A 27,620-nucleotide genomic window follows, 5' to 3' on the forward strand; every position below is an offset into this window, starting at 1 on the left:
GGCTTGCCTAGAAACTAACTCATTCAGATCATATCATCCCTTCTAGAGGGTCAAGTTGATTTGCCTAGAAAGGCACCCATTCGGATCTCACGATGGGTACATAAAGAGGTTAATTTTCTCTTCTTTAAAAGGCAACTTTCGATCACACATATATCACTCGTATGTTTTCCTTTGTAAAGTCTGGTATTCAAGATCTGCTTATTATCATTAGGATCTGAAGTCTAGTATTCGAGATTTGCTTATTATCATTGTGATGTGAAGTCTGGTATTCGAGATCTGCGTATTATCATTGTGATCTAAAGTATGGTGTTTAAGATCTGCTTATTATCCTTATGATCTGAAGTCTAGTATTTGAGATCTGCTTATTATCATTGTGATCTGAATTCTGGTATTTGAGATCTACTTATTATTATAGTGATCTGAAGTTCGAGATCGGAGCCTAGATCCAAGTTCTAATCTAACTATGATACTATTCAATGTTCGAGCTTCACGAGGTCTATCATCCAAGCCTTGTCTTTTGTGATATGATGAGAGTATCAGCCTCTCGGTGGTGAACTCATTGGACACTTTATTGGACAGCTTGTTGACACTGAATTGAAGACATTTACATTGGAGACTTAGCACTTGTGGATGCTATCTTGTGGTCAATATTGTTTATGTCTTGATGTATTGTTGAAGGATCTCTCTAAGGAATAGCTTGGTTGGGTTTTCCCCCTTGTAGGGTTTTTCCATGGTCACTAACCTAAACATTGGTGTCTCTTGTTATTTGTGTACTTTGATCTCTTCTTCTTTTCTTTATTGCTATTGGTTGAACTTTTGAAGTGTAATTATTTGCTGAAGAAGAATAAAATTGTAAAGATCTAATAAATTCACAAATAATTATCAATGGTTCAGAAATAACTATAGTACACTTTGAAGCCCCAATGGTTAGCTCAGTTGGTCAAAAACCATGCCTCGCCATCAGGAGGTCACAGAGTCGAATCTGCCCGAAGCCCTTGGGGTTAGGTCTTGCCAGTAGGCCGAGGGGCGATTAGCCTAGATTTTTCTGTGGACGTAGCGACCACTCACTGACCAGGGTGTTCGTGAACCACACTTTAAAAATTAAAAGATAACTATAGTACATTTTGTACTTGATTTTTCGACATGGTATTAGAGCTATGGTGAATTCTTGGAAGCCTTAGTTGGAGATCTAATCTTAGGAGACCTCATATGATTAATGAAAGATCTCAGAGAATAAAATATGAAGGATTGAGACTACCAAGCTGAAATCCTTTGTTCTAAGAGGCTGAAAGATCTCACAACCCTCTGCCAAGCCACGGTATTTCAGTGATTCGAAATCTCACAATCTTATATCTCAATGGAGAATTGATGTCTCACATGATTAGATAAGGAAAATCCTTTATGAAGTTCAATCACTATCCAAAGTTTATTTTTAAGGAGTGAATTCAGTGAAGCATTGAATATATACGTTGTAATAGGTTAAAACTTCAAATCGAACCTCAAAGCCTTAGACCGAAAGACTTCTCAACCACTATGCCTTGTTTTGGTATATTGTATATGGTTCTCAAGCAGAAAAAATATGGAACTGAAGTGCATGTATCTTCTGTGGAAAAGGTGCGGATATGTCTCTGTTTTGGACGAGAAGGATAAGGAGATCAAAGACGCGGATTGGAAGCAAATATATCTTTGTGGTACAACGCAAATCTGAGACAATATATCTCTATGTTACAGCACAAATCTGAGACACGCTCTTTGTGGCATCATCTAAAGCTGAAAGCAGATGTTTCGGCCCTTGTGGATATCTCATCTCTATGGCATATCTCTATTTGAATGAAAATCTTAAGACATAAGTTGCAAGACCTCTTGGAGACCTCCATTCTGTGATATATCTCTGAGATCTAATGCGGCAGAGAGCAACATCAAAGGTAGACTTAGAGGACATTCTAGAGATCCTTGTGGATTGAAATATGGAGGGCTCACAAATTAACAAGGATTTATGTTCTATACATAAAGAAACAATGAAATACATTACAGAAAGTTGGCCTGATTTAGGAGTCGACCTGGCCAAAGATCCACGTTGATTTGAAGGTTGATGTATGAGCAAATCAAGGACTAATGGACTAATGACGCCAATGTAATCACAAAGATTCAATACAAGGTATGTTTCAAGTTTATCTCAAGAAATGACAATTTTAAATATAAGGCAAAAGGATGTGTAAGATCAAATTGCCCTAAGAAGTCTTTGTGATTTCTTGAATCGAGTCATTCATATGCATTACAATAAGTCTTGAAGTTTGGCCACAGTCCAAGAATGAATTCAGTGATGCATTGAAGATTCAAGTCCATGTATATGTTGCATTACGAAGTTAAGGAAATATCATGCAAGAAATGTCTTGCATTGAATCTGTGCTTGATTTAAGGAAAGGTGATGAGGTCACACTATTTGCGAAGTTAGACAGTCATATCAAGAGGTCGAAGCCCCTCTTCAAAACCTAAAACACTGGAGTACACAACTTGATACTCAATATGGTATCTTGCTTAAAGGTTAAACTTGATGGCATTGCAAATCTAGGGTTTGGAAGATTGGAGGTCTTGGCCAGATTTTAGGGTTTTCAAATATTGGAACATCTATATTTAGTAAACCCTAGCAAGCCAATAAGGACTTGGAGAATAAAACCTAGGGTTTGTAGGAAAAACCCTAGGATCAATCATTTCCGCTAAAAGAAGAAACCCTAGCTCTTGCAAGAAAAGAATGAATCCTCAATGATATGGACCTATGTTGCATGAAACTTCTAGGAACCCGGCGTTTCGGGCCGTACCCATACCCGAAACTCCGAAACTTGGTTGAAACTTGACTGAAACTCAACCATCATGTAATCATATATGAGAGTTAATATAGACTTGTTTTTCCTTCTAAAATGTCATCTATGGGTCTTATTCCCTTTTTTCTTGCAAGATAATGTGTTATTCACTTATTTATTTATATATATATTTTTAATATATACATATATGATGTTTCGGCTAACATTTCAGGCAATGTTTCCATGTTTGGGAGGTAACGTTTCTAAACGTACGCATTTTAGAAACTCCGAAACATTTCAGTGTTTCATGCAACTTAGATATGGACATGGTTGATAGAATACAATAAGGCTGAGATCAAGAGGGAGATGACACATTCTCAAGAGATGAGTACTTTTTATTGTTTCTATTGTTATTTCACTATTAGTCACTTGTCTCTATATATTTTCCTTGGTTGTAGTCCTTGCTTAGTTGTTCTTCCATGGCCTCCTAGAGAGGTTTGCAGTACAGAATGAAGGTTTCCAAGGTTCTTGGCAGCAGAAAGAAGTAATGGAAGAACAAGGCCTTGTTGATTTCTCGTAGCATCGGATGTTCTCTAAGTCTCAAATTTTGCAGGGAGGCTTGGGCACATGTATTTCAAAGAACCCAGAAAGCGTTTTGGGAAATTCCACCTAAACGAAGTTTTATTAAAATAATTAATTATTTTTAATTGGACCCTAAGTCTAAACTTAGGAAATTAAAATAATTAATGGGTATTAATCTAATTGTGGGTGTAACTTCTAGAAGGAGACGAAGATCAAGCAAAAATGATCTTAGTCATTGATTACCTTCTAACCTGGGTCGTTGAATATCAATGAGAAGATTATTTAAGGAGGCTTGAGGGTCATTTGGAAACCACATAGAGAGTTGATCACTCAGATCGAATTGTTGAAGCTAGAGGTAGCATAGTGATTTCGTAGTGATCACGCAGAGAGGGGCAAAGAGAGTTTTGGCTGGAGGATTTTCTCAGAAGCCAAGTATACTCAGCAGAGAGGCAGAGAGACACACAGAGGAGGCACCACAGTTGGTCGAGAGGGTGACGCAAAGCTAGGAAGGGCCCATGCAGAGCAATACAAAATCCTCTCACGGAGAAGTCCGAATTTGCTAGAGAATTGGATGTTCTAAGCCGAGAGGGTTGGAATCAGCTCCAAAGAGCAAATCGATTCCCAGTAGAGGTGGCGCAGTGCCTTAAGATGTTAATGTAGGCCCACGCAGGGGCAACGCAGAAGTAGTCGGGGACTCGTTGGTTCAGCTATCGTATCAGCCGGGATTTGCAGTGTAGAGTGAGGTAATCTCACTAATTTCTTCTACCGAGTGATATTCTCTGTACTGGATAGCCAGAAAGGCATCCAGAGGTTCTATTCAGAAATAACTTATGCTTAATAATAAAACCCTAAAATCTGTTGCACCGGTTTTCCCACATTCGGTTTTTCCGGGGACATTTGTCCAAAAATAACAATGTTATTGTGTTATATTTCCTTTCTTGCTCAATTTCTTGTTTCCGTATATAATTTAATTAAGTGAAGGCTACAGTCTATTAGTTTTGATATCTTTTGTAAGAAGCAATAAATAATTTGTTCAATAATTAACAAATAGGAGAAGCTTAATCAGTTGTTGCAGTAGGGATTCCGGGTTTAGGAATTTTCACATGGTATCGAAGCAGTGCAGGTGAGACAAGAAGAACAGTGCCAGAGAACCCAGCGCTGAGCAAAGAAGGAGGTCGAATAGCTGCAAGAGGCAGCAGTTCGAATCCCCAGAGAGATTGCGCAATCCAGGCCAGTAGGGCTGAATTTTTTAGGAAAGTCTCTCTCTAAGTGAGTCGATAGAGAGGAAGGGCTTCCAGATCGAAATCTTGTCGTGCTAGAGGGAGCAGCGCAAAGCCTCAGCGTAAGGAAGAGCTAGTGGGACACAGTTTTTCAGCATGCAGATTGTTGGGCTAAAAGACGTCAAAAGAGAGAGAAGAAGCACAGTAAGGGGATTTTTTCCTAAGTAGACTTCCCGCCAAGAAGTATGTTTTCTTATTGGCTAAGCAGCAGCAGTGAGCAACAGAGAGCAGTAGTTCGACATTTTCGTGGCAGAGATGGCAACCAATGGGTTAAGAGATCAGAACAAGTTGGATGGAGCACCCAACTATGTGATATGGAAGGCAAGGATGTCGTGCCTTCTAGATGAGAATTCTCTCAAGACCTATGTCAACAGTGTGGTGGTTGTGCCAGCGGATGCAAACTTGCTGAAGTAGCACCAGGCAGAAATCACGAAGGCCAAGAGGACGATCCTTGATGGACTAAAGGATCACGTGGTTTGTCACGTCGCTAGCAGAGGGACTACTAAGGAGATGTGGGATGTCTTGGCAACGTTGTATCAAGGATCTTCCGAACAGTGGAAGATGTACTTAGAGCAGAAATTGAGATCTGCGCAGATGCTGAAGGGGGAGTGCATTGATTCGTTCCTCACAAAGCTTCAGGAGACCCAGGGCGAGTTAGCAGTTGTGGGGTCAACACCTCAAGGTTCCGAAATGGTAAGACTGGCCATCAATTTTGTTTTTGAAGATTGGCAAGTCTTTGTCTAGAGGATCATGCACAGGGCGACGTTGCCAAATTGGGATGAGATGTGGGTAGCGCTTAAGCAAGAGGAGCTGAGGAGAGACTTGGTCAAGTGTAAGCTTGACAGAAGTAGCAACAATGGGTCGAAGCCCAAGGAGGAGGATGAGAATGCAGCCTTTGCATCCAAGGGGCAGCAAGAGCAAAGAAGGCGAAAGAAGGACGTCTCGAAGATCAAATGCTTCAGGTGTGGTGAAATGGGTCACTAAACAAAACAGTGTCCTTTCAGGAAGAAGGACAAAGATGAGAAGCATGATCCGAACGCTGCACCTGCGAAGATCGAGGAGGAGAGTTCGCCACGACTGTCAAGATACCTCTAGGAGGGAGGTGGGCTGATTTGGAGCTGTAGTTCGAAAGAGCTACAGATGGGCAAGATCCTTGGGGAGTCCACCTCTCAAATCAATACCTTCCTACAGGAGCCCAGATTAGTAGTAGCAGGATGGAATAAGTGTCAGATGGTGCAGAGAGTGTTGGAGCGAGAGATGCAGTGGCTAGAACGCCAAGTCTGAGCAACGTAGTGGAGAGTTGCAGCAATGTAGGGAGGCACAATGCAGTAGTAGCAGCAGCGTAGTGGCTTCAGAGGGATAGCGTGGGACTAGCAACAGTCAAATCTTCAACATCGAGATGCATCTATGCTGAAGACTTGTTCAGATTTTGGGATGTTTTTCAGTTGCAATGCAGATGATATTGATTTTTGGTAGCATCAGATGTTCTCTAGCCATGAAAATTGGTGGAGAGGCTAAGGAGGCCAGCGCAGAGGACGCAGAAGCCGCAAAGGACGCAGAAAGCCACAAAGGCTAACGCAGACAACGTAGAGGGATGTAGAGGCTGACGCTGGCCTAAAGAGGCTGCACTGAGGAGGTTCAATGGGGCAGACTGAGAGCATATCAGCCAAGAGAGGGTGACACAATTCTAGAGAGAGTGACGCAGTGCCAGAGGAGTGCTTGGAGCAGCTTTCGCTGTCCAGAACAAGGAATAGTCAGAGTCACTGTGGGGTTGATCATCCGGTTGTTGTTTTACCGGAATATCTGTCTCCGGATAGAGGTACTACTACCGAGGATATTCTCTAAAAGGTGAGCCATTTCTGGCACACTAGTTGTATTCAGAAATCTGCTTAATAATAAAACCCTCATATATGTTGCACCGGTTTTCCCAGATTGGGTTTTTTCGAGGACGATTGTCCAAAAATAACGGTGTCCCTTGTGTTGTCTCAGTTTATTTTAGTCACTGATCTATATATTTGTGAAGGTTGCATTCGTGTTTACTTCGATATTTATGTTATTAAACTATGTTGCGAGGGAGCGCCCCCCCCGCTCCCGCTCCCAATCTGTGCTCCGGGCGGGAGCGACTTGGGAGCGGTCGAGAGTGCGCTCCCGAAAAAAATTTCGCTCCCTGTGTTTTCGGGAGCGTTTTGCCTTTTTTGCATTTTTTTTTTGTAGTAATGTTCGAAATGCAATTTTTTTTAAAGAAACAAATAGTTTTTGAGTGGGGCAGCTTAATGATCAAGTCTAGGCCCTAGTATTGATATGCTATTCATGGTAATGTTAAGTGATGAAAATGAAGATTAAGGAGAATGTCACTTTTACTTAAATTTTTAACATTACCATGAAACGACTCAGGATGTTTGAGAGTGGTTTCGTCCTCATTGGATTTCATATGGAGAAAGTAGAATATTAGATTTCATTCAAAATCCAACAGAATTATCACTTTTTCAGGATTTCAGGATTGGGGGATAGCAATGTTTCCATTGAATTTTGTCATGTATTAAGGTATGGAACTCGTATTTAATCAAGAGCACCAATCCCTCTATGTACCTTGATGTTAGTGACATTGGTTGTCGAACTCCTCTATCATGACCCTCCTAAAAATGTATGCATCACTCAAACAAAATCTTGACTTGACATGCTATGCTTTTTCTATCTTATGTTAATGCTTAGAGGGTGATATTAATGACAAAGATCCCTATACAGATACAAAGGTAATGAAAAAGATACCTCTGGATATTAATGCTTCGGGGGTGATATTAATGACAAAGATCCTGATTTTGCAACAAGACTAAAAAATTAGACATTTCTTGTGGTTGCAAGAGGCCCAAGCATAAGAAATAGATAACAGATTTACTTCTCTTTTCTAATTTCTAGTAGCTTTTATAACTATTGACTCTTTCATATTTATTATGATATTTATTTAAACAATATATGACAATTTAAGTTTGAAGTTGGCAATTATAACTCATTAGTAATGAATTATGAATATGATGCTTCATGAAAGTTGAAAGTTGTTTCATTTCATTTCATTTTATAACATTTCATTTCATGTTAGATATTATTTGTTGTAATGGTTACACTTAGCCTACAAGTACAACTTTGGTGATCAATGATGATAAATGTTACATATTGAATTTTGAAAGCTTGAAACTTTAAGATTGATGAATCATGAGACTCAATATGTTGTATGTTACTATGTTACTAACTTGCGGATGTGGTTGATGAAGATTATAACTTCTAGATGATTGTTGTTATATGGTTCAATCTATGTTTTTTTATATCTAATTCATCATTCTACATGTTTTTGTTGACATATATGTATCAAAAATTAAAAAATATAAAAAATATATATATTTTTAAAAAATCGCTCTGGGATTCGCTCCCAAACCGGGAGCTTTTGAAAATGGTCGCTCCCGCTCCCGCTCCCGTTTTCGCTCCCGCTCCCGCTCCCAAGTAACATAGTTATTAAATAACTTGTTGAATTTAAGCTTATGTGATCCATATCAAGTTTTTGAGAAGATTTTTCGGCGGAAATCACATCATAATAACTTGTTAATGTAAAGAACAAGTAGAAGATAGTAAGCCAAATATTGCAATAGGGGTTTCTGATGTGTTAGATTCAGAAATTTTCACAGATGAAGTGTTAGTAGTGGCGGTGCTAACAGCAGCACAAATGCAGCGCTTGAGAGGGAGCTTTAGTACGGATGCAGTGTTGACAATGACAATGTCAGCAACAGCGCAGTAGTTGTTGGACAACATGTCAGACATCAGCAGCGCAGAGGGCGATGTTATGAAGTCAGGGTGATGCTTCAATGGGAGGCATTGCTAGAGCACACTCGTCGCTAAGAGGGAGTGCTGATTTTTGGTAGCATCAGATGTGCTCTAAGTCTCAAATTTTGCAGGGAGGCTTGGGCACATGTATTCTAAAGAACCCATAAAGTGTTTTGGGAAATTCCACCCGGAGACAGTTTTATTCAAATAATTAATTATTTTTAATTGGACCTATTGACCACTACGTGTCAACGACCCATAGCAGTACACCCCCTTTTTCGCACAAGGGATAACACTTGATCGATGTGTTCGTGTTGTCCAGCTATAATCATCACCCTAACTTCCAAGATGTTATCTAAACCCTTTCTGCATGTGTATAATGTAAATAATCTCAGCAGATTCGTGTCATGTATGTAACGACCTAGGTAAACCTACTTTTCTAGTGACGATCTCCATTCTCGGAGGTTTTTTGTCTCACCAATCCATTCTCGAATGGTCAGCAGAGTTTTCCTTTAACCTTACCCCAAAGCTAGAATGGATTTTGTTGCTAGGATCTTAGGCGAGTCCTAGTGTTTTAGATCGAGTCTATGTAAAAGTGATTTGGGAATAATCCTAACTATTTGGTTATGTTATTTTATTACAAATTACTTGGTTTGCTGGATTATATTTGTGTCGCACAAATGGGTAGTCTATGAAGGTCTATTACAAATGGGTTTTCCCCCTTATGATGTAAATATATATATATATATATGAAAATCATGATGTAAAGTGTCTTGAGGGTTGGAAAAATAATTTATCCCCTCACAGGTTAATTACTTAAATTTTCTAGCGAAAAATTAATTAAAATCTTAAGCCAGAAATTTAATTAATTCTAAATCTTAAGTAAATTTAAATTCTCCAAAGGAAAAATTCGTCAGTCCTGAAAAAATTAAATTTTGAAAGGTCCCGGGACTAAGGTAAATTAATTATTTTGATAAATTTTAAACCTTTGATCCCTAGGGTTAAGTCAAAGTCAAATTTTTGGGAAAATTAACTCAAAAAAATTATTTTTGAGTTAATTAAAACGTATTTAATTGAAAAATCCGAATTTCCTCGAGAATTAAATATTTCGACGGATGAGATTAAAAGAAATTTTAATCTTCATCAACAGTTGAAATTGCTTTGACGAGGATCACTCGAACTAACCGTTGGAGGATTTATCTTTAAATAGGAAGTCATTTGTCAGTCGATCTATCTGACCTTTGAGTCGTGTGCTTAGCAAGAAACCCTTGTGTAATCTTTTTCTGGATAATAAAAAAAGACTTTGGGCTTAAGTTTTGTTAGTGTTACTTTTCATGGGAATATTGTAAGATGTGTTGTTTTCATGCATAATTTTTTCTAAAGCCATTGATGATAGCTTCTACAAAGTGATTTGAATACAGGTATCTTGCTCAGTTGTTGGGGTTTGAATAATAATCTAAATTTTTGAACGTAATAACAGGTATCTCTATTTGTTTGAGTTTTATTATTATTATCTCGCTCTATTTTTAATGGTTAGATCGAGTTTTGCAGGGAAATCTTGATTTTAGATCCTCGAGCATTAGGGGAAGTTTTCAGTTGAACCGACCAACTCTCGATTAGTGTTTTCTGAAGAGCCTTGTAAAATTAATCTCGGGTTTATCATAAGATTTTTGTTGGTGATGCACGAAGGGTTTCGAGTTAGCACCTCCTTAAAATTTAAAAATTTAATTTTTGTGTGGGAAATTGATAGATCTGGCTGTTGCGAGCCTTGGATTATCAGATCTGGGAGCGGAGTTGGACTCATACTCCTCAAATCTAATAGATCTACCATTCTTGTGTAGTTTGTAAATTTTGTAATTATTTTTTTGACTTGGGTTTTTCTAGGTTTTAGTTTTTATCATTGTATATATCGTTTGGGTGTTTTCTTGTTGTCATGCAACTATAGATCTGAGGAGGAAATTTGTGCAGAGTCCAAATCTAGGCCTTGGAGGGTAAGATCTGGATCTCTAAGGGTTTATCAACATAATTTTTGCAGGGACATTATTCAAAAATTTTGCAGTCCAAGGGTTTAAAAAGTTTTAAATCTGGAAATTTTCATAAGGATTTAACGGATAAATCTGAAGCAAAAGCATGTCATTTTAAAATAAGATTTTTTGGGAAATTTTCCTAGTTATTTTTGGCTACCATTTTTCTCCTGTCTGTTACCGTATTGAGCATCCAAAAAATTTCGAATTTTTTTGCGTTGTCTGCGTTTTGGGGCTTCTGGAAATTTCGAATTTCTTTGCTGCATTTGCTATACTCCTCTCTGTTGCGTCCTCCTCTTGTTTCCCTCCTCTCTGTTGCATCCTCCTCTTGTTGTCGTTGATGCTCATCTCTCCTCCGCATCGAAGCTTACACCTGCAAAAAAAAAAAATCCTTCAACGTTGCCATAACCTACTGCAAACCTGCGTCCCCATTCCCATACCTTCCCCTCCATCTTGCAGCTTCAACACTGCCCAAACTTCCTCATTTCTCCGTGCTCCTCCCTTTCTTCCTGCGTATTGCCAAGTCGTTGCTCCTCATGCTATTGTCTGTGTATTATCCTTCACCTGCAGCTCCTCGTTCTCCTCCGCAGCCTTCTTCTCTTGCCCTCATTGTCATCGTGAGCCCCTCCTCTCTGCCATCAAGCCTACCTACATAGCAAAGAACTCTCATTCGACTTTTTAGTTTTTATTTCATTTGCATTGTATATGCATTAGGTTAGTGTATTTTTCATTTCATTTTTAATTTGTATATGCATTAGGGGTTAGGGTTAGTGTATTTTTAATTTTCATTTGAAAATTGATTTTTTGTCTTGATTGTTATTTTCTTTCGATTTGTTTTAATTTGATTTTTTATTTTTATTTTCTTTTGTTTCAATTTTACATTTTCTTGTTTTATTTTTGTTTTTACTTATGATTCTTTGATTTTGATATTTTGATTTCCTTTTTCCTTTCTTTTCTTTTTTTTATTTGATTTTTGTTTTACATTTTATTTGAAAAACATAAAAAAATCTAAAATTTAAAACATCTAAAAAAAAAAAATCATTTTTGTGACTATGAGATTACTAAGAAATTAAATCAAAAGGACCTAAACTTTTGCATTTAAAAAATTAATTTGTTATGTGACCTATGGCCCATTAAAATTTTTAATTTATTAAATTTCTTTTGATTTTATTATTTTTGGTCACATTAAAGAATTTAATTTCTTCATTTTACCACATTAAATTATTTGCCTAAGGGATAATTAAAATTCAAATTTAAAGTTCCTTGGTGTCACTATCGTTAAATGTAAAATTTAAATTTTTGTGGTATTGATTTCTCTATTGGCAAGTGTGATTAATGTTTTAAAAATTATATTGCCTATTGATTAATTCTAAGATCTGGGTTATTGAAGAAAAACATTTTTAATCTAGAACCATTGCTTAGCAGTTAATTTTCATAATTCTTCACAGAATTTAATTGCTAGAATCTCTTGCATGATAAAACTTTGGGCATTCGCATTTAATCATTTATGATCGTCACTATTCATCACATTTGTAAATTGCTCTGGATAGCTTGTTTTTATTTAGTTTATGGTTAATTGAGTATAAAGGCACTGGTCTATAATCATTTCTATCTTGTGGTTCTGTATTGGTCATGTTAGAGTTTGATCTATTCATCTCAGTTAACCAAGACTCAGTTACATTCGTCAAGTTTTCCATCTTCAAGTCTCCAAGAGCTTGTTCCACAGGCTATTCTCATTCATTCACCTTAGGGACTACCCCCCTTGACTTGTCTAGGAGAGAGTCTAAACGGAGTGAGTAAGGATTAAAATGATAGCCCTTACTCTGAGTGTTGTTGTGGTGCCTAGACACTTTTTGCGACAACGATTAAAATAATTAATGGGTATTAATCTAACTGTGGGTGTAACTTCTAGAAGAAGATGAGGATCAAGCAGAAATTATCTTATCCATTGATTAGCTTCTAATCTGGGCCATTGAATGTTAACAAAAAGATTATTTAAGGAGGCTTGAGGGTCATTTGGAAAGCACACAGAGAGTTGATCAGTTAGATTGAATTGTTGAAGCTAGAGGCAGCGTAGTGATTTCGTAGTGATCACGCAGAGAGGGACAGAGAGAGTTTTGGTTGGAGGATTTTCTCCAGAGCAAAGAATATTCAACAGAGAGGTCGAGAGACACACAAAGGAGGCAGCGCAGTTGGCATAGAGGGTGACACAGAGGCAAGAAGGGCTCATGCAAGGCCCACGCAGAGCAGCACAGAAGCCTCTCACACAAAAGTCTAAATTTGTTGGAGAAATGGACGTTTTGAGCTGGGAGGGCTAGAATCAGCTCCAAAGAGAAAATCGATTACCAGCAAAGGTGACATAGTGTCTGAAGAGGCTAACGCAAGCCCACGCAAGGCCAGCGCAGAAGTAGTCGAGAACTCGTTGGTTCAGCTGCCAAAGCAGCCGGGACTTGCAGTGTAGAGTGAGGTGATCTCACTAATTTCTTCTGCTGAGTGATATTCTTTGTACTGAATAGCCAGCAAGGCATCCAGAGGCTGTATTCAGAAATAATTTTTGCTTAATAATAAAGCCTCAGATTTGCTGCACAGGTTTTCCCGCATTAGATTTTTTCGGGAACATTTGTCCAAAAATAACGGTGTCATTGTGTTATATTTCCTTTCCTACTCAATTTCTTGTTTCCGTATATAATTCAATTAAGTGGCGGTTGCAGTGTATTAGTTTCAATATTTGCTCTAGGAAGCAGTTAATAATTTGTTCAATAATTAACAAATAGGAGAAGCTTAATCAGTTGTTGTAGTAGGGATTCCGGGTTTAGGAATTTTCACAGGCCTATGACAAGAAGACTGGTGTTCAAAGATATTGGAATCTGAACTCAGAAGGAGCTCAGAAATCATCTAGATTGAAGTATGCCTTGATGAATTTCAAAGAATGAATGGATGGCAATCTCAGAGCAGTACAAAGCTAAGGATTACCTCAATAAGAGGGAGAAGAAACATCTTGTCAGATACACTTCTATTAAGAGGTTATTATCCTTATGATACTTGCTATTACTTCAGATGGATGTAGAAATTGTCTTCTTGATGAAAGAAGAAGTGTATGTAAGAGCTACCTCAAGCCTATAAGGTTTATGAAGAAATCTTATGCCTATAAGCAAAAGAAGGTTTTCTACAAGCTTATCATAGTTGGTACAAGATGGATCCTATATGATTTATTTCTGACGAAAGCAAAAGCTCATATGTCAGAGATAGTCGCAGTGATTGGAAGATTTTCTCTAGAGGAAGAAGATTTAGCTTCAGAGGGAGTTGACTTTTGGATTTGTAACAAAAAATTCTAACGTGTTTATATAGCACTCGTAGCAGAGGGAGAAAATTAGATCTATTTCAGAAAGAACACTCTATTAGGGTGGCCGGAAATAAATTCGTGATGATAGATCTATGAGGAAAGCAGATTAATGTATGGTTGAGCCAAGATGTGAGGCTCATCTTGTGTTAAAGTACCAACTTGGTACAATTGTTCATGGCACAGTCAATTATGGCTTGAAAGTTGTCTCAAAGAAAGAAGTATAGTTGCAAGAATTCACTTTACACAAGGAGTGCTAGAGACATAAAGAGTTTGTATATTGCTTCAGTTTGGGCTCCATTATGATCTTTGATGAGCAGGAAGCTGACATCTATTGCATCCAATATATTGCAGCTTGGTTAGCAAGATGAGAAGCAGTATGGCTCCAACTTGCAGGATTGTTTGATCAGGTGCAGATGACAACTTGATGACAGGTCGAGGCACCTTGAGATCTAGTACAAAGACGTGGTATAGGAAGAGAGAGTTGATAGTTGATATTCTAACAAATCCTTTGTGCTAGATGAAGTTTGTATACTTCAAGGACAAACTTGGACTAGTGGATATTTCCTCTCTCATTGAGAGGGAGTGTTGATTTGATGATAGCATGAATGGGCACTCTCACTGCAGGGGAGAGTGGGACTAGAGGCACCAGATTACTCATAGAGTGTGTGCCGCTAAGGATTGAGACCCAGATTACTCCAAAAAGGAGTGTGGTCTCTCAGCATCAAAGACCCAGATTACTCCAGGCTAGAGTGTGGTCTTGTAGCATCATGGCCCAAATTACTCATCCGTGAAGGATTGAGTGCTAAGTTGCACGAAACGGGGAAACGGATACGAGTTTCCGAAACGGGAAGCGATACGAAACGCGACCTCCCCAAATTTTGGAAACGGGGAAACGCGAATATATATATATATATATTGAAAATATTTAAATATACATATATATGTGCAATCATAAAGCATAAATGATACATTATAATTTATTACACTTAAACATTAAGATTTAATTTACATCACATTTACTCATGAATGATCACATAATGAAAATAAAAATATCGGAATATCCAAAAGCAACCTTTATTATATATCCAAATCTCAAAATCAGCCTTTATTTATATTAATATATGAGGTTGCAAGTACAATAAAGACTATAAGGCTGCAAGAGAGAGATCCAAATCAGGATTTTCTGCATCCACATCCCATTCTTTAGAAGGACCATTGTTGTATTGGGAGTCTCCTCCTACATAGTCGAACGACCTTAGTGCTCTTGATTAAATACACGTTTCATACCCTAGTACCCTACATGATCTTGATTATTGGGAGTTTCCCCTGCATAAAGGGCTTGGTTCTCTTGATTAAATACAAGTTCCATACCCTAGTACATGATAAAATCCAATGGAAACATTGCAATCCCTCCAATCCTGAAATCCTGAAAAACAAATAAGTCTGCTGGATTTTGAGTGAGATCTAAAATTCTACTTTCTCCATATGAAATCCAATGAGGGCAAAACCACTCTCAAACATCCTGAGTCATTTCATGGTAATGTTAAAAATTTAAGTAAAAGGATGAAAATGAAAAATAAAAGAGAATATCACTTTTACTTTAAGAATTTAACATTACCATGAACTGCATATCCCTCAAACTTCCTGATGAACTGCATATCAACACTAGGGCAAAAATTCACTTTTATAACTTTAGACACGCATCTAGAAGCAACAAGAAGTCACTAACATACCCTAAAAGTAAATTTAAAAAAAAAAAAATTAAAAAAAACACAAGTTAATGAGGAAACGTGGGTCGTACGGCCCTGAAACGCGTTTCCGGCCGTACTGGCCATGTTTCCGTTTCGTGAAATGTGGCAGTACGGCCGGAAACGCGTTTCACGGCCGTACCAAACGCGTTTCCGCGTTTCGTACCCGTTTCCGTACGGAAACGGGCCTCTATACCACGTTTCCTGCAACATAGATTGAGTGTGGTTGGCTAGTACTTCCTGTAGAGAAGTCATATAGTATCACATGGACTAGATTACTCATAGAGTGTGTCATGAGGGTGTCACCATGAGTCAGAGGAACTTATCGGGATGATGGTGAACCCTACTAGTTTGTATGACATGTGTCAGTGGGAGCAGAATATGGAGACTAGTTGATATTGATGTTGTGCTATGGGTTAGGTATCACCCGAGATATGGCAACTAGTGGATGTTGGTGATTTGATGATGATGTTTATGGTTGATCTACTTAGATCATGTTATTCTTCCTGTGTCACACGAACTTGTATAGGGTTGTAGTCCCTGTGTCAATGTGACTTGTATAGGAAGAATGGTTTGATGGATTAGACAACATCTTGGACAGACAATCTCCCTGTTTCCTGTACTATGACCAGTATAGGAATATTATCCGTGTCTTGCACCTTGACCTGATTAGGGAGAACAATTCTGTGAGCATCTTTCTGTGTTTTATACTTTGACATGTATAGGGTTGTAGTCTCTGTCTCAAGTACAGTCCCTATTTCAAGTACAGTGACCTGTAAAGGGAAATGGGTTTAGAGGCTACTTGATTGGACCGGAGCCTCCCAGCATCTAGCTTCGATCTCATTTCAGAGAGATTTTGTTGTTATCATGCATGGATATGGCAGTACTCTAATTCTGAACTACTAGCTGAATGATTTATGTTTCTTGGTAGACTATGTATGGATATGATGGTACCATGGTTATGGGACACTGACTGATGTCTCCTTGGGGAGACCATGCATGGATAGTACCATGGTGATTTGGTATTGATTGTTTGATGCTGGTGGTGATGAACTATTGTTGATGTTGATCTAAATCTTGAGCTTTTCTTAGAGAACCTTTTTAACTTGTATGACATCTTGACTATGATTATGAATACCTCCCTGGCTATGAGGGGGTGTTGAAGAATGTGTAGCTATGGTCAATCTTCATAATTATCATTGTACATGAGAAGAACAAAATTATTATTGTTTCTAGCATGTTCTTCATGCTTTTGATTTGGTCAAAATGTATTTTTGGAAACAAGAAAATCATTATTTTATTTATATTTTCAAGCCGCTCCACAAGTACTAAGTCGGATCACATGATGGCTAGTAGGCTTGCCTAGAAACTCACTCATTCAGATCACATGATGGCTAGTTGGCTTGCCAAGAAACTACTCATTCAGATCAGATCAACCCTTCTAGCTGGTCAAGTCGGTTTTCCTAGAAAGGCACCCATTCAGATCTCATGATGGCTATATAAAGAGGTTAATTCACTCTCCTTTAAAAGGCAATTTTCGATCACACGTATATCACACATATGTTTTCCTTTGAGAAGTCTGGTATTCAAGATCTGCCTATTATTATTATGATCTGAAGTCTGGTATTCGGGATCTGCTTATTATCATTATGATCTGAAGTCTGGTATTCGGGATCTGCTTATTATCATTGTGATCTGAAGCCTGGTATTCGAGATCTGCTTATTATTATTGTGATCTGAAGAGATCTACTTATTATCATTATGGTCTGAAGTATGGTTTTCGAGATCTGCTTATTATCATTCAGATCTGAAGTCTAGTATTCATGATCTGCTTATTATCATAGTGATATGAATTATGGGTTCGAGATCTAAGCCTAGATCCAAGTTCTAATCTAACTGTCATACTATTGAAGGTCTGAGCTTCAGGAGGTCTATCATCGAAGCCTTGTCTTCTATGATATGATGAGAGGATCAGCCTCTCAGTGGTGAACTCATTGGAAACTTTATTAGACAGCTTGTTGACATTGAATTGAAGACATTTACATTGGAGACTTAGCACTTGTGGACGCCATCTTGTGGTCAGTGTTGTTTATGTCTTGATGTACTGTTGAAGGATCTCTCTAAGGAATAGCTTGGTTGGGTTTTCCCCCTTGTGGGGTTTTGCCCTGGTCTCTGACCTAAACATTGGTGTCTCTTGTTATTTGTGCACTGTGATCTCTTCTTTTTTTACTGCTATTGGTTGAATTTCTGAAGTGTAATTATTTGATGAAGAATAAAATTGTAAAGAAGATCTAATAAATTCACAAATAATTATCAGTAGTTCAGAAATAATGCTAGTAAACTTTGTACTTGATTTCTCAACAGGTCATTTTATATCTAAGATCTATAAGGAGAACCCCCCATAAGCCAAACGAGAACTGGCCACAAGTGAGAAGAGGGATGGTGAGGTGACAGTGGCCTCCTTTGAGATGCAGTGAATCTCACACTTGAGCATTTTGACTTTATCTCAAGAAGTGCAATATTTGCTGTAACATTTTTGTTGACATTGTTGGGATAAAGTCCATTTCACAAAGGACAACATTGGATGAAATTATGATGCTCTTTCCATCTAGGCAACTCCATTGAAAGAACAAAGACCTTTTTCTTATAGATGTTAAGAACTTGATGCTTGTGAGGTGAGACAAGCACCACTGTGAAGGCATTTGGGAGCTCACCTTGGCAACTCCAATATGAAAAAGGTACACATTGCATTTTTTATTTTCATGCAAAAGTTGTGTGGGGTTAGAAATGGAAAGGGGAAATTTCTTCATGTTTTTAAAAAACACTCATCATGATATAGTATAAAGACTATCTCACCCTCTTGAAGACAATGGCACTTTGGATTGAAGAGAAGGATTGTGGTTTTTCCAAAAAAGAGAAGGATTGTGGTTTTTCCAAAATATGATGATGTCCCTGCTGTCCCAAAAGAACAATCTTGTGTCAGAAATAATGGAGATGAAAACAGTGTTGAACTTGAAGAGGGCCTTGCTGATTACACAAGTGAAGACCACCACGAAGACAGGGTGGAAGAGATAATTGCCACAGAGATGAAGCAAGGGCAGCCCCACAATTTTTCTGAAGAGATTGATTGTAATGTGGATGAAGCTGATCAAAAGAACAATTGGAATCAAACCATTGAAGAAGAAGACATTAAGTGGTTGTGCAGTGAATCCATCTTCATTTTGGGCCCTACAAACCATGATGACATGCCTGCTGTCCCAAAAAGAACAGTGGCTCGACAACCAAGAAGATGAAGGTTATCTTGAAGTAAAGGCAGTAAAATGTGTTGAATTTATTGAATGGCAGCTGACACACAGTCATCACAAATCATGTGTGGTTTGTTTTGAAGATTCTCCCATCTATGACACTTATGACTCATATGGTAAAAGAACATGCAGAACAGACTTTGTAGTGAATGAAACACAACGAGAAGAATCCGTCATCGCTGTTGCAGAACCAGATGGAAAAGGACAGGACAATTCTCCTTTTGCCAATGGCATTTTTTTTATTACTGCAGACTAACAGCCTTAATTTACATTCAAAAACCGACCAAGGACCTCTCTATTGGTGCCACATTATCTGTAATTATATGTCTCAGATCTCCAAGCAGCAGAATCAAGTGTGTAGCAATTTGATCTCTAAGTAACAAAAGACCGGGTGTAGTCAAATTTGATGTTCTGTTTGACACTTCTCCAAGCTAACCCAACACCCCTCTTAGATCACTTGTCAACCTGATGCTCAGTCATTTTACACCCCAGTCTAGTGCAACAACTTTAACTACAAGTATTTTCTATGTCCACATTATGCTGTAGTTATAGTTCCTGTATCTTATATAGAGAGAAAAGATATATTTTATTAATGTCCACAAGTGAACAATATAGGTCAATGGAACCAGAAAGTACAACAAGTCAAATCTTTGTTCACAAACCTGAGATAGTGAACAAGATCCCAAAACCCAAACATTCTAAATCTAAAATGACACTATTGAAAAGAACCAATTAACTCAAAACTCAAACCTGAGAATTTTAGCACAGGTTCACAAATATTATTCTTATGAAGTTATGTAATTTATCTTTAGTCCTTGCCAATATACTTAACATTTCATTTGCATATATGGATTGAGTAGGTATGGTAGGTTTCTTTTAGCACTAAAGTATCAGTTTCTTGTCTAAAAAGCCATATATGAAACCTTCTATATGTGAGAGAGAAAAAACATTCTGACATCCACAAGTGACCCAATACAATCAAGAGGATGATAAGCAAATGTATGGTCAACATATTAACAGTGGATTCCATAAACTATCTCCACCCTTGTCTGAGAGAATATGGAATGAAATTGAACAAATATGCAACTGTATTGTTAAGTATAGATTGCTTTTGAAAGTACCTTGCTTTTCTGCACTCTTACACGAGTTCTTACTCCAATGTCTTCATCTCCTTTAAGCTGCAATTAAAACAAACACGACTCCTTTTAGAAATGTTATTTAAAAACAAACGATAATACCATATCAATACCAGATACAAGTCAATAGCTTATTGAAAAAACAAGGCACTGGAGGGATGTCGGGCTTACAGACTTTATTTTCCCAGCAGAACGGATTTCAAGACGGAGTGATGCAAAGAATTTTAAAGCAATGCCCCCACTAGTAACTTCCGGACTTCCATAGAATACACCAATCTGTAAGCAATACAGTTGTATTTTTTACAGTATCAATCAAGAGAAAGGAACGGGCAAGAAGAGCACCAGCCCAGTAGAAACAAATATAAATAGGAACATAGTTCCAATGAAAGAAACCCATCTTTAACCCAAGGGGTTAACCCCACCACTTGTCACCACTGTTGCTGGGCATTTGGTTAGTTCTGCACCAGCACATTCCCAGTTCGATCCCCTTGGGTGAGATGGACTAATCTACACTGATTGGTTTACTAAGGATGCAATCCACAAATGTAGGGAAACACCCCTTCAGCTTCCCTGTAAGGTTTTATTGGGGTTATAAAATAAAATAAATTTAAATTTAAAAAAAAAAACAATGTCTACCTTATGTCGAATTTGATTGAGAAATATAAGAGTACAGCCAGCTTTAGAAGCATTGCCTGACATTTTACGCAATGCTTGGCTCATCAGACGTGCTTGTAGGCCAATTTGCTGTGTCCCTATTTCCCCCTTGAACAGCCACATTTATGAAACTGATGGTTAGTAATAAATCAAAATCTAATTTTGATCATTCTGATCAGAGAAAAATAAATATAATAGCACTACGTACTTCAATTTCAGCCCTGGGGGCCAAAGCAGCAACAGAATCAATGCAAATCAGATCCACAGCTCCAGACCTGCACATACGATCAGCAGCTGAGGCAAACACAAGTTAGATCAAATATGGTAGATTAGGGACTGTACGGTGTCATGAAAGAACCACAAATTTTCATTCTTGATGAATACAACATATGAAGAAAGAAAGTAACTGTACGGTGTCATGAAAGAAACACAGAAATTTTCATTCTTGATGAATACAACATACGAAGAAAGTAAGTAACTTACTTTTAATCAATTATGGTCAAACTTTTGAAACAGCAAAAAATGATATTAAAGATCAAAATTAAATGTCAACTAAAAGAAATCTGTGTGGTTAGGTTTCCAGGGTCAGCTTAATAATATTTGGGATATTAATTTAAATGTTTTATAAAATAACCTCTACCAAGATGAAAATTTGGTGATCAATTTTTTTTCTACTTCTAAATGGTTCTAATACATTCTAGGACAGTAATTTTTGTTACTTCTACTTAAATCTCAAATCAATTTGATGCTGAAATCATGTTAATATTTATTTGTGGTTACTTGACATTATGGCTAAGCATTCCATCATTGTATTTTACTAGACTATGGTTTAATAGCAAAGCTAGTTAACATTATTCAAGGTGGTCAAGGCAGACCTGGGCATTTATGTGGCACTGTATCCCCCTCATGGGGGAAGGTGCCCCAACCTCTTATTGTATATCAATAAACAACTTATGAGCCATTTCTAACCAATATTTCATTAGTTTTTAGGTTACTATGCAAATCTTTACACCATGTTTGGGGTTGTTTCATAAGATCTGGGATACATGGTGTATATTCAACACCTGGATGGTCCATGATGTATTTGCACATCAAAGATGGCCTGTGATCGACTTTCACATTGGAGAAGGCTTAATCAATGGTTGCTTGACCTCAAATGAATGCTTACTTGGCATTCTTCCCTAGGCCATTGGACATCTCCTGACTACTTGAGTGGCATTCTACATGATGGCCACATTGAGATAGTTTCTTGGAGAATGCCCTACTTAGGAGGAGCATTTTGCTTCCTGAAGGAGGGCAATGGGCTCTAGATAGCACAAGGTAGCTTGATTTCCTATATCAGGTCTTTGAGTTGGCTAGGGGAAACTTGGGTTGCAACAGTGTTCACGTAGGGGGGCTGGACTCAACGGCTTACATGGCTTAGGAGGATTGATGAATCTTTGGAGGCTTGCAAGAGAAGTGTTGGACGCACCTTATGGAGAGACCTTGCATTTGGAGCCTTACCTATGGACAACATCAACTTGGAGCTTGACATGTGTACCCAAGGAGTGTATCACTTCACGTGTGTTAGCTTACATGTGATTACTATAGGTTGTTTGTAAGGGCATTGGCCCACATGTGTTCTTGGCCTTCCTTAACTCTCATGTATATAGAAAAAGGAGAGAGTCCATTCACTCATTCATTATTGTTTGTTCTTGTGATCAATCTCTCCTCACTTGGAAAAGTAGGGCTTCCTGAGATTCTTGGAGTATCTTGAAGACTAAGGTAAGGTTTCATCCCTTGGGGATTTGGAGATTAGGGTTTTAACATGAAACAATAAGTTGTACTTAGAGAAGAAAAGAAAGAGGAGACATCTTTGCCTTGGAGTGCGTGTTTGTGTGATGCATGCTTATTCCTTGTTTCCGAATTTTTGGGGGCTCACATTTCCAATGCGTTTCCATTTCCAAAACATGTACCTGTTTCCCTGTATCATGCAAGTTAGCCTTATAATAAGGTTGGTACAATCCACGAGCTCCCCAAACCTCTAGCTAGGGAAAACCAAGAAAATCCTAGCTCAAATATGTATATATGTAACGTGTTATTTTATAAATAGTACATTATATTGAAACTTGTAAAGAAAGAGTTATAAATAAATGAGAAAGAATATTTAAATAACAATCATAAATTTAAAACAATTTTCCACCATCACTTATATTGGGATTTTCATCATTAGTATCACCCTTTGCCTTTACCTCAATCCTCTAGGGTCTGTTACCCACCAACAACGGGTGACCCCTTGGGAGAAATTTTTATGCAATCATCTCTTCCAGTCAGGCAGCCAATAGCCACTACTACTCGATGACATTGTGCCACTCATATCTCTGCCACCTGCACCAATCATATGTTTCCTCGCCCATTTGGCAAGAGCACATGTTGGAAGGTGGGTTTCCAATCAAAAGATACTTTATTCATTTTGTAATCAGGTGCTTACGCGTATTAGTATTTGGGCATTTGACATGGATTGTGGGATAACCTGGAAGAAAGAGGGGTTTTGACTGTAATCTTGTTCACTCACCTTAAATGGGGGGTTAATCTTTCATCCTAGTCCACTAGGACCTCCCCTAATGGCCCAATAAGCATAGGAGATGCACTGCTTGGAAATCACCGATTGAGATAACATAATCCCATCTCTCCCTATTCCACACTTACCACTTTCCATCTTACATTATAAACCCTATACTCCACCTCCCTTCTTCGGGTTCAACTGACCACTGCTTCTCTGGGATTCGGCACCTTACATCCTGACACCTGAGTAGGGCCCAGAACTTTGTCCTAGGAGGTTGATGCAGTTAAAAGAACAAGATAAAAGCATATGATGGCCACACGCAAAAACAAAACAAGATCAAAATGCAAAAGATGGTTGGAACATACACATACGTGGGAAAAAGCCTACCAAGAGCTCTACCTCGCCCATTAAGGCCATCACCCGATTCATGAGCACATGTTGCTCTTCATATTATGAGAAGGAACCCTTGCATATCCCTACCCCTGATGGACAATGAGTTGCCTCATCATTAAGGGGGTAATAATTGCTATACATCATAAAAAGCAAACTCTAACCCTTTGAGCTACAAGCAGTAAAACAAAGAAAAGTCAAAAAAAAGTAAGAGCCGCACAAGAGGGGTGGAATAACAAAGGCCAAGTTGATAACTCATGCATCCATGATTGCTATCTCCCCACATCCATACACTCATGATGAGGAGCCCATCATTGTTGGTCCCTTTGACCATGGCACTTGGCCATGAAGTCTTCTCCCCTCTGTTCCACCATTATTCACATGGCACCTATCAATTGAAGGGTGGACCTAGGACACGCCACTTCCCTTGGGGAGCTAGAAACACTTAATAGGGTGGTCTATTAGCCACTACTAACTAGGGAGGTAACACCATTGCCAGTTAAAGTCTTAATTTTGGAACGGGAGCCTCATTTGGATTGTCAAATTTCCCATTACTTTCACGCTTGGTTTACTTAGATGCAAAAAATGATTAGATGTACCTAATGACGTAGTTGCTAGCACTAGATATTGTGTGTAATTGTCAGGTGGTTCCATAACCATGGCTTGGGCAACTTAATTGGGACCCAAGTCTTTTAGAGGAGCATATTGAGACCCACAAGTTTGGTGTCAAGAGCCATGGGATTCCAAGCAACAGGAGAGCATCATACATACCCATGGGCACCTCTAGCACCCACAGCGTTGCAACACTTTTCCCTATATTGATGACTTTTATGGGATGATGCACCTGGACCCAACACGCTGTGAAAAATCCTATACTCAAGGAACCCCTACTGCAGCAAAACTAAATTTACTTCTCCTACTTGATTTTAATATACATTATCAAGTTATTTTCTGAATAATACTGAAGTAAATTACTTCTGCAGCCTACACCAATTTAATTTGATTACATGAAACAAAAAACTAAGCAAAGAACAAGATACATAGGACACCGTTATTTTTGGACAAAATAGTCCCCGGAAAAACCCAATGCGGGGAAACCAGTTCAACAGCTCTGAGGGTTTTATATTATCAAGCAGTAGTTCTGAATACAATGTTGGATGCCCTCTCAGCAATCCAGTCACAGAGAAAAATATAATGGCAGAAAACTGAGTGAGATTACCTCACTTTACCCGGCAGGTTTGGCTGATCCAGCAACAGAACTGGCTAACCCTGGTTATCTTTGTGTTGGCCCTGCTTAGGCCCTGCGTCATTCTTACAAGCTCTACGTCAGCTCTGCGCAGTCCCTTCTGCCTCCTGGGGCTTCTGTGTCAACCTTCCCCTGCTGTTCCGGCAGCTCCCCGATTGTTCCAGATTTTTGTGGGAGGGCAATGTCTCCTCTGCGCTGGCTCTCCCTAGTTCAGTGTCAGTCCTGCGTGGGACCATACTAGCCTAGCATTAGTCCCTCTAGGTGTTGCGCTGCCTCCACTAATGGCTCTCCGCCTCTCTACCCAGTATTCCCTAACTATCCCTGCCCCTCTACTGCAGAATGATCACTTAGTTCAAATTTCTCAGCTTCCAAGCCCCGGAAATTGCAAACTCTAGATCAATTCGTTCTCGCGGTGGGTGTTTCTAAATGAACCCCAAGCCACCTCCTTATATTTTTCTTGTTGAGATTTCAACGGCTGAGATTAAGTCTCTAATCAACAGCGAAGATTAAAACTTGACTTGATCCGCTTTCTAAAACATTCTCACCCATATTTTGATTAATACCCATTAATACTTTAATTTTCATACGTTTAGACTTAGGAGCCCCATTAAAAATATTAATTATTTTAATAAAATACAATCCGTGTGGAATTTCACCAAACGATTTCTAGGTTCTTTAGCCTCGCCACCAATTTTCATGGCTAGAGCACATCCGATGCTACCAAAAACTAACACATGCCCCCAATCGGCTTAGCACTATTAGAGGTTTGGCAGTTGATCCAGACCCAGAGGAGGATGATCTCACACCTTGAGACATGGGAGGGCTAGCACCACCTTGAGAGACCCAAACATTGGAGCAGACACAAACACTTTAACCACCTGGAGATCCATGAGACCACTTTTGTGCCCCAAGATGAAAATTGGGGTCCACAAAAGAGCATTGACAGAGACCTAAGGGCCAACCCTTAGTAGGTAATTTTAGAAGACCTCTACTCACATCTTAGCACCAAGAACCCTCAACGCTAGCCATAGAAGGGCTCACTCATGGATGATGTCATCATTTTCTCTCCTATGGCTCCTACCTGTGGGCAAGAGTTGATTTTTATCATTGGTTATTTGCTCGGCTTGGTGATTGGCACATTATTTTATTGTTTTAGGTAGCATTAGGCTAAATTAGCCATTCGAACTCCTCATATACATAGAGGAGGGATACATTCTTGCAAATCATCATCATAACTTGTGTAATTCCGCCCCTTGAGCTAATTTGGCCTTATTTTCTTGTGGAGAATTCGGATCTATGAATGCATTTTGACATTTGGAGTTGATTTGTTTATCTTTGGAGCTATTCTTTGGATCAAATGGATGGAATCTCTTTGCATGTTATCTTGTAAGTGTACCTATTGTTGAATATTTTATTTCATATGTCTAATGTATGGAATATGTTGAATCTAGGGTTTGTTATTGTGCCCTAATTTGTTGAAAATTTATTGAATGTTATCTAGATATCACTATTGCATGCATTACTCATGAATAACATGTGAATGAATATACTAATGGTCAAATTTTACTAGTTTTTCCATGAAAATTCCATTATTTATTGCATAGATAATCGCTTGAGTTTTGGTGCTAGGGCATCAAGATTTCAACCTCCTTAGGAACTTGTTGGTTGTCCTATCAAATCATAGATTGCATACTCCCAAGGAACAAGTGATTGGTCCATTTTGTTGGTGATCAAACACATCTTATCCATAAACTCTTCTCTCTCTAATTCGTCCCCTTTAAGACCAAGCTCACTAACTAGGACTTGGTGTGAATCTCTAGGCAAGGAATATTTTTCGCATTAAAGAGCTTAAACATCAAGAGGAGTGTATTTGCCACAAAATCCATTCTTTTGGTGGGCATCCACTTCAATCTCGTCCATAAATTTATTTTCCCTAGTTGTTTGCCCTAAGGTAAACCCTAGTCTAATCTTGCTTCAACTTGAGGGCTTTTTTAGGGTTTCATGTGCCTTGATTTCACTGATATACATTGTTGGAAACCCTTCTCCTTGCCTTGACCATTGGCCATCTCAACACTCAGCTTATTAATCAAGCCCTAAGTCTTGTGCCTAATTTTATAGGTCTCTATAAAGAAAGCAAATTGCCTCCTATTAGAGCCTTGACTCTAAATCGTGACTTTCTTATAGAATCCCTCATTGTGTGACCTTAAACCCTAACCTTAGAATATATATTAGATGACCTTCTCACATACCGAGAATCCTCCCACTAGTGAAAATCCATAAAGAACAAGGGGTTTTGGCAATGGTCACAGTGGGCCATCACCCCATTGTTGTCACTTGCTCTAGTTTTAGACTTGTAGGGTGCCCCCTCTCCAAGGCCTGCTAGATTTTGCGGCAACATGGACATTAGCCAACACCACCCAATTTTGATGAAACTAACTAATCCAAGCTTTGAAATATGGAAGAAAAACTTAACGTGCCTAATCAATGATTTTCGCTTGAGTGAATGGTGCATTTTTGCTAAGGTCGAAACACAGTTGTCCAATAATCAATATCACCAACATCAAGGCACATAAAGGGCTTAAAGTTCTTGACTAAATTCCAATCCCATACCTTCATACATGATAGAATCTAATGAAAATGTTGCAATCCCACCAACCATGAAATCTTGAAATTGTTCCTTTAGAATTTTGGCCTTGATGGTAAGACCTAAGAGAGTTATTTTTTTATAGCATCAGAGCCTAGAGGTGTTCTTG

The 27,620-nt window shown here is 38.5% G+C and overlaps 1 protein-coding gene across 1 annotated transcript in view; it reads right to left on the reverse strand.

Moving 5' to 3' along the window:
- RECA1 (recA DNA recombination family protein) overlaps positions 1-27,620 on the reverse strand; it is a 307,658-nt gene that overhangs the window by 111,347 nt on the left and 168,691 nt on the right. Inside the window, exons 6-9 of the mRNA XM_089377501.1 lie at positions 20,895-20,980; positions 20,669-20,794; positions 20,204-20,308; positions 20,018-20,074 (exon numbers count right to left, since the gene is read on the reverse strand). Coding sequence (XP_089233627.1) covers positions 20,018-20,074; positions 20,204-20,308; positions 20,669-20,794; positions 20,895-20,980 — 374 coding nt within the window. The remainder of the gene's footprint in view (positions 1-20,017; positions 20,075-20,203; positions 20,309-20,668; positions 20,795-20,894; positions 20,981-27,620) is intronic.

The sequence above is a fragment of the Pinus tabuliformis genome, chromosome J (assembly GCF_031772625.1).
Source record: "Pinus tabuliformis cultivar Carrire ecotype Pingquan chromosome J, CPIR1, whole genome shotgun sequence".
NCBI classification, from domain to species: Eukaryota; Viridiplantae; Streptophyta; class Pinopsida; order Pinales; family Pinaceae; genus Pinus; species Pinus tabuliformis.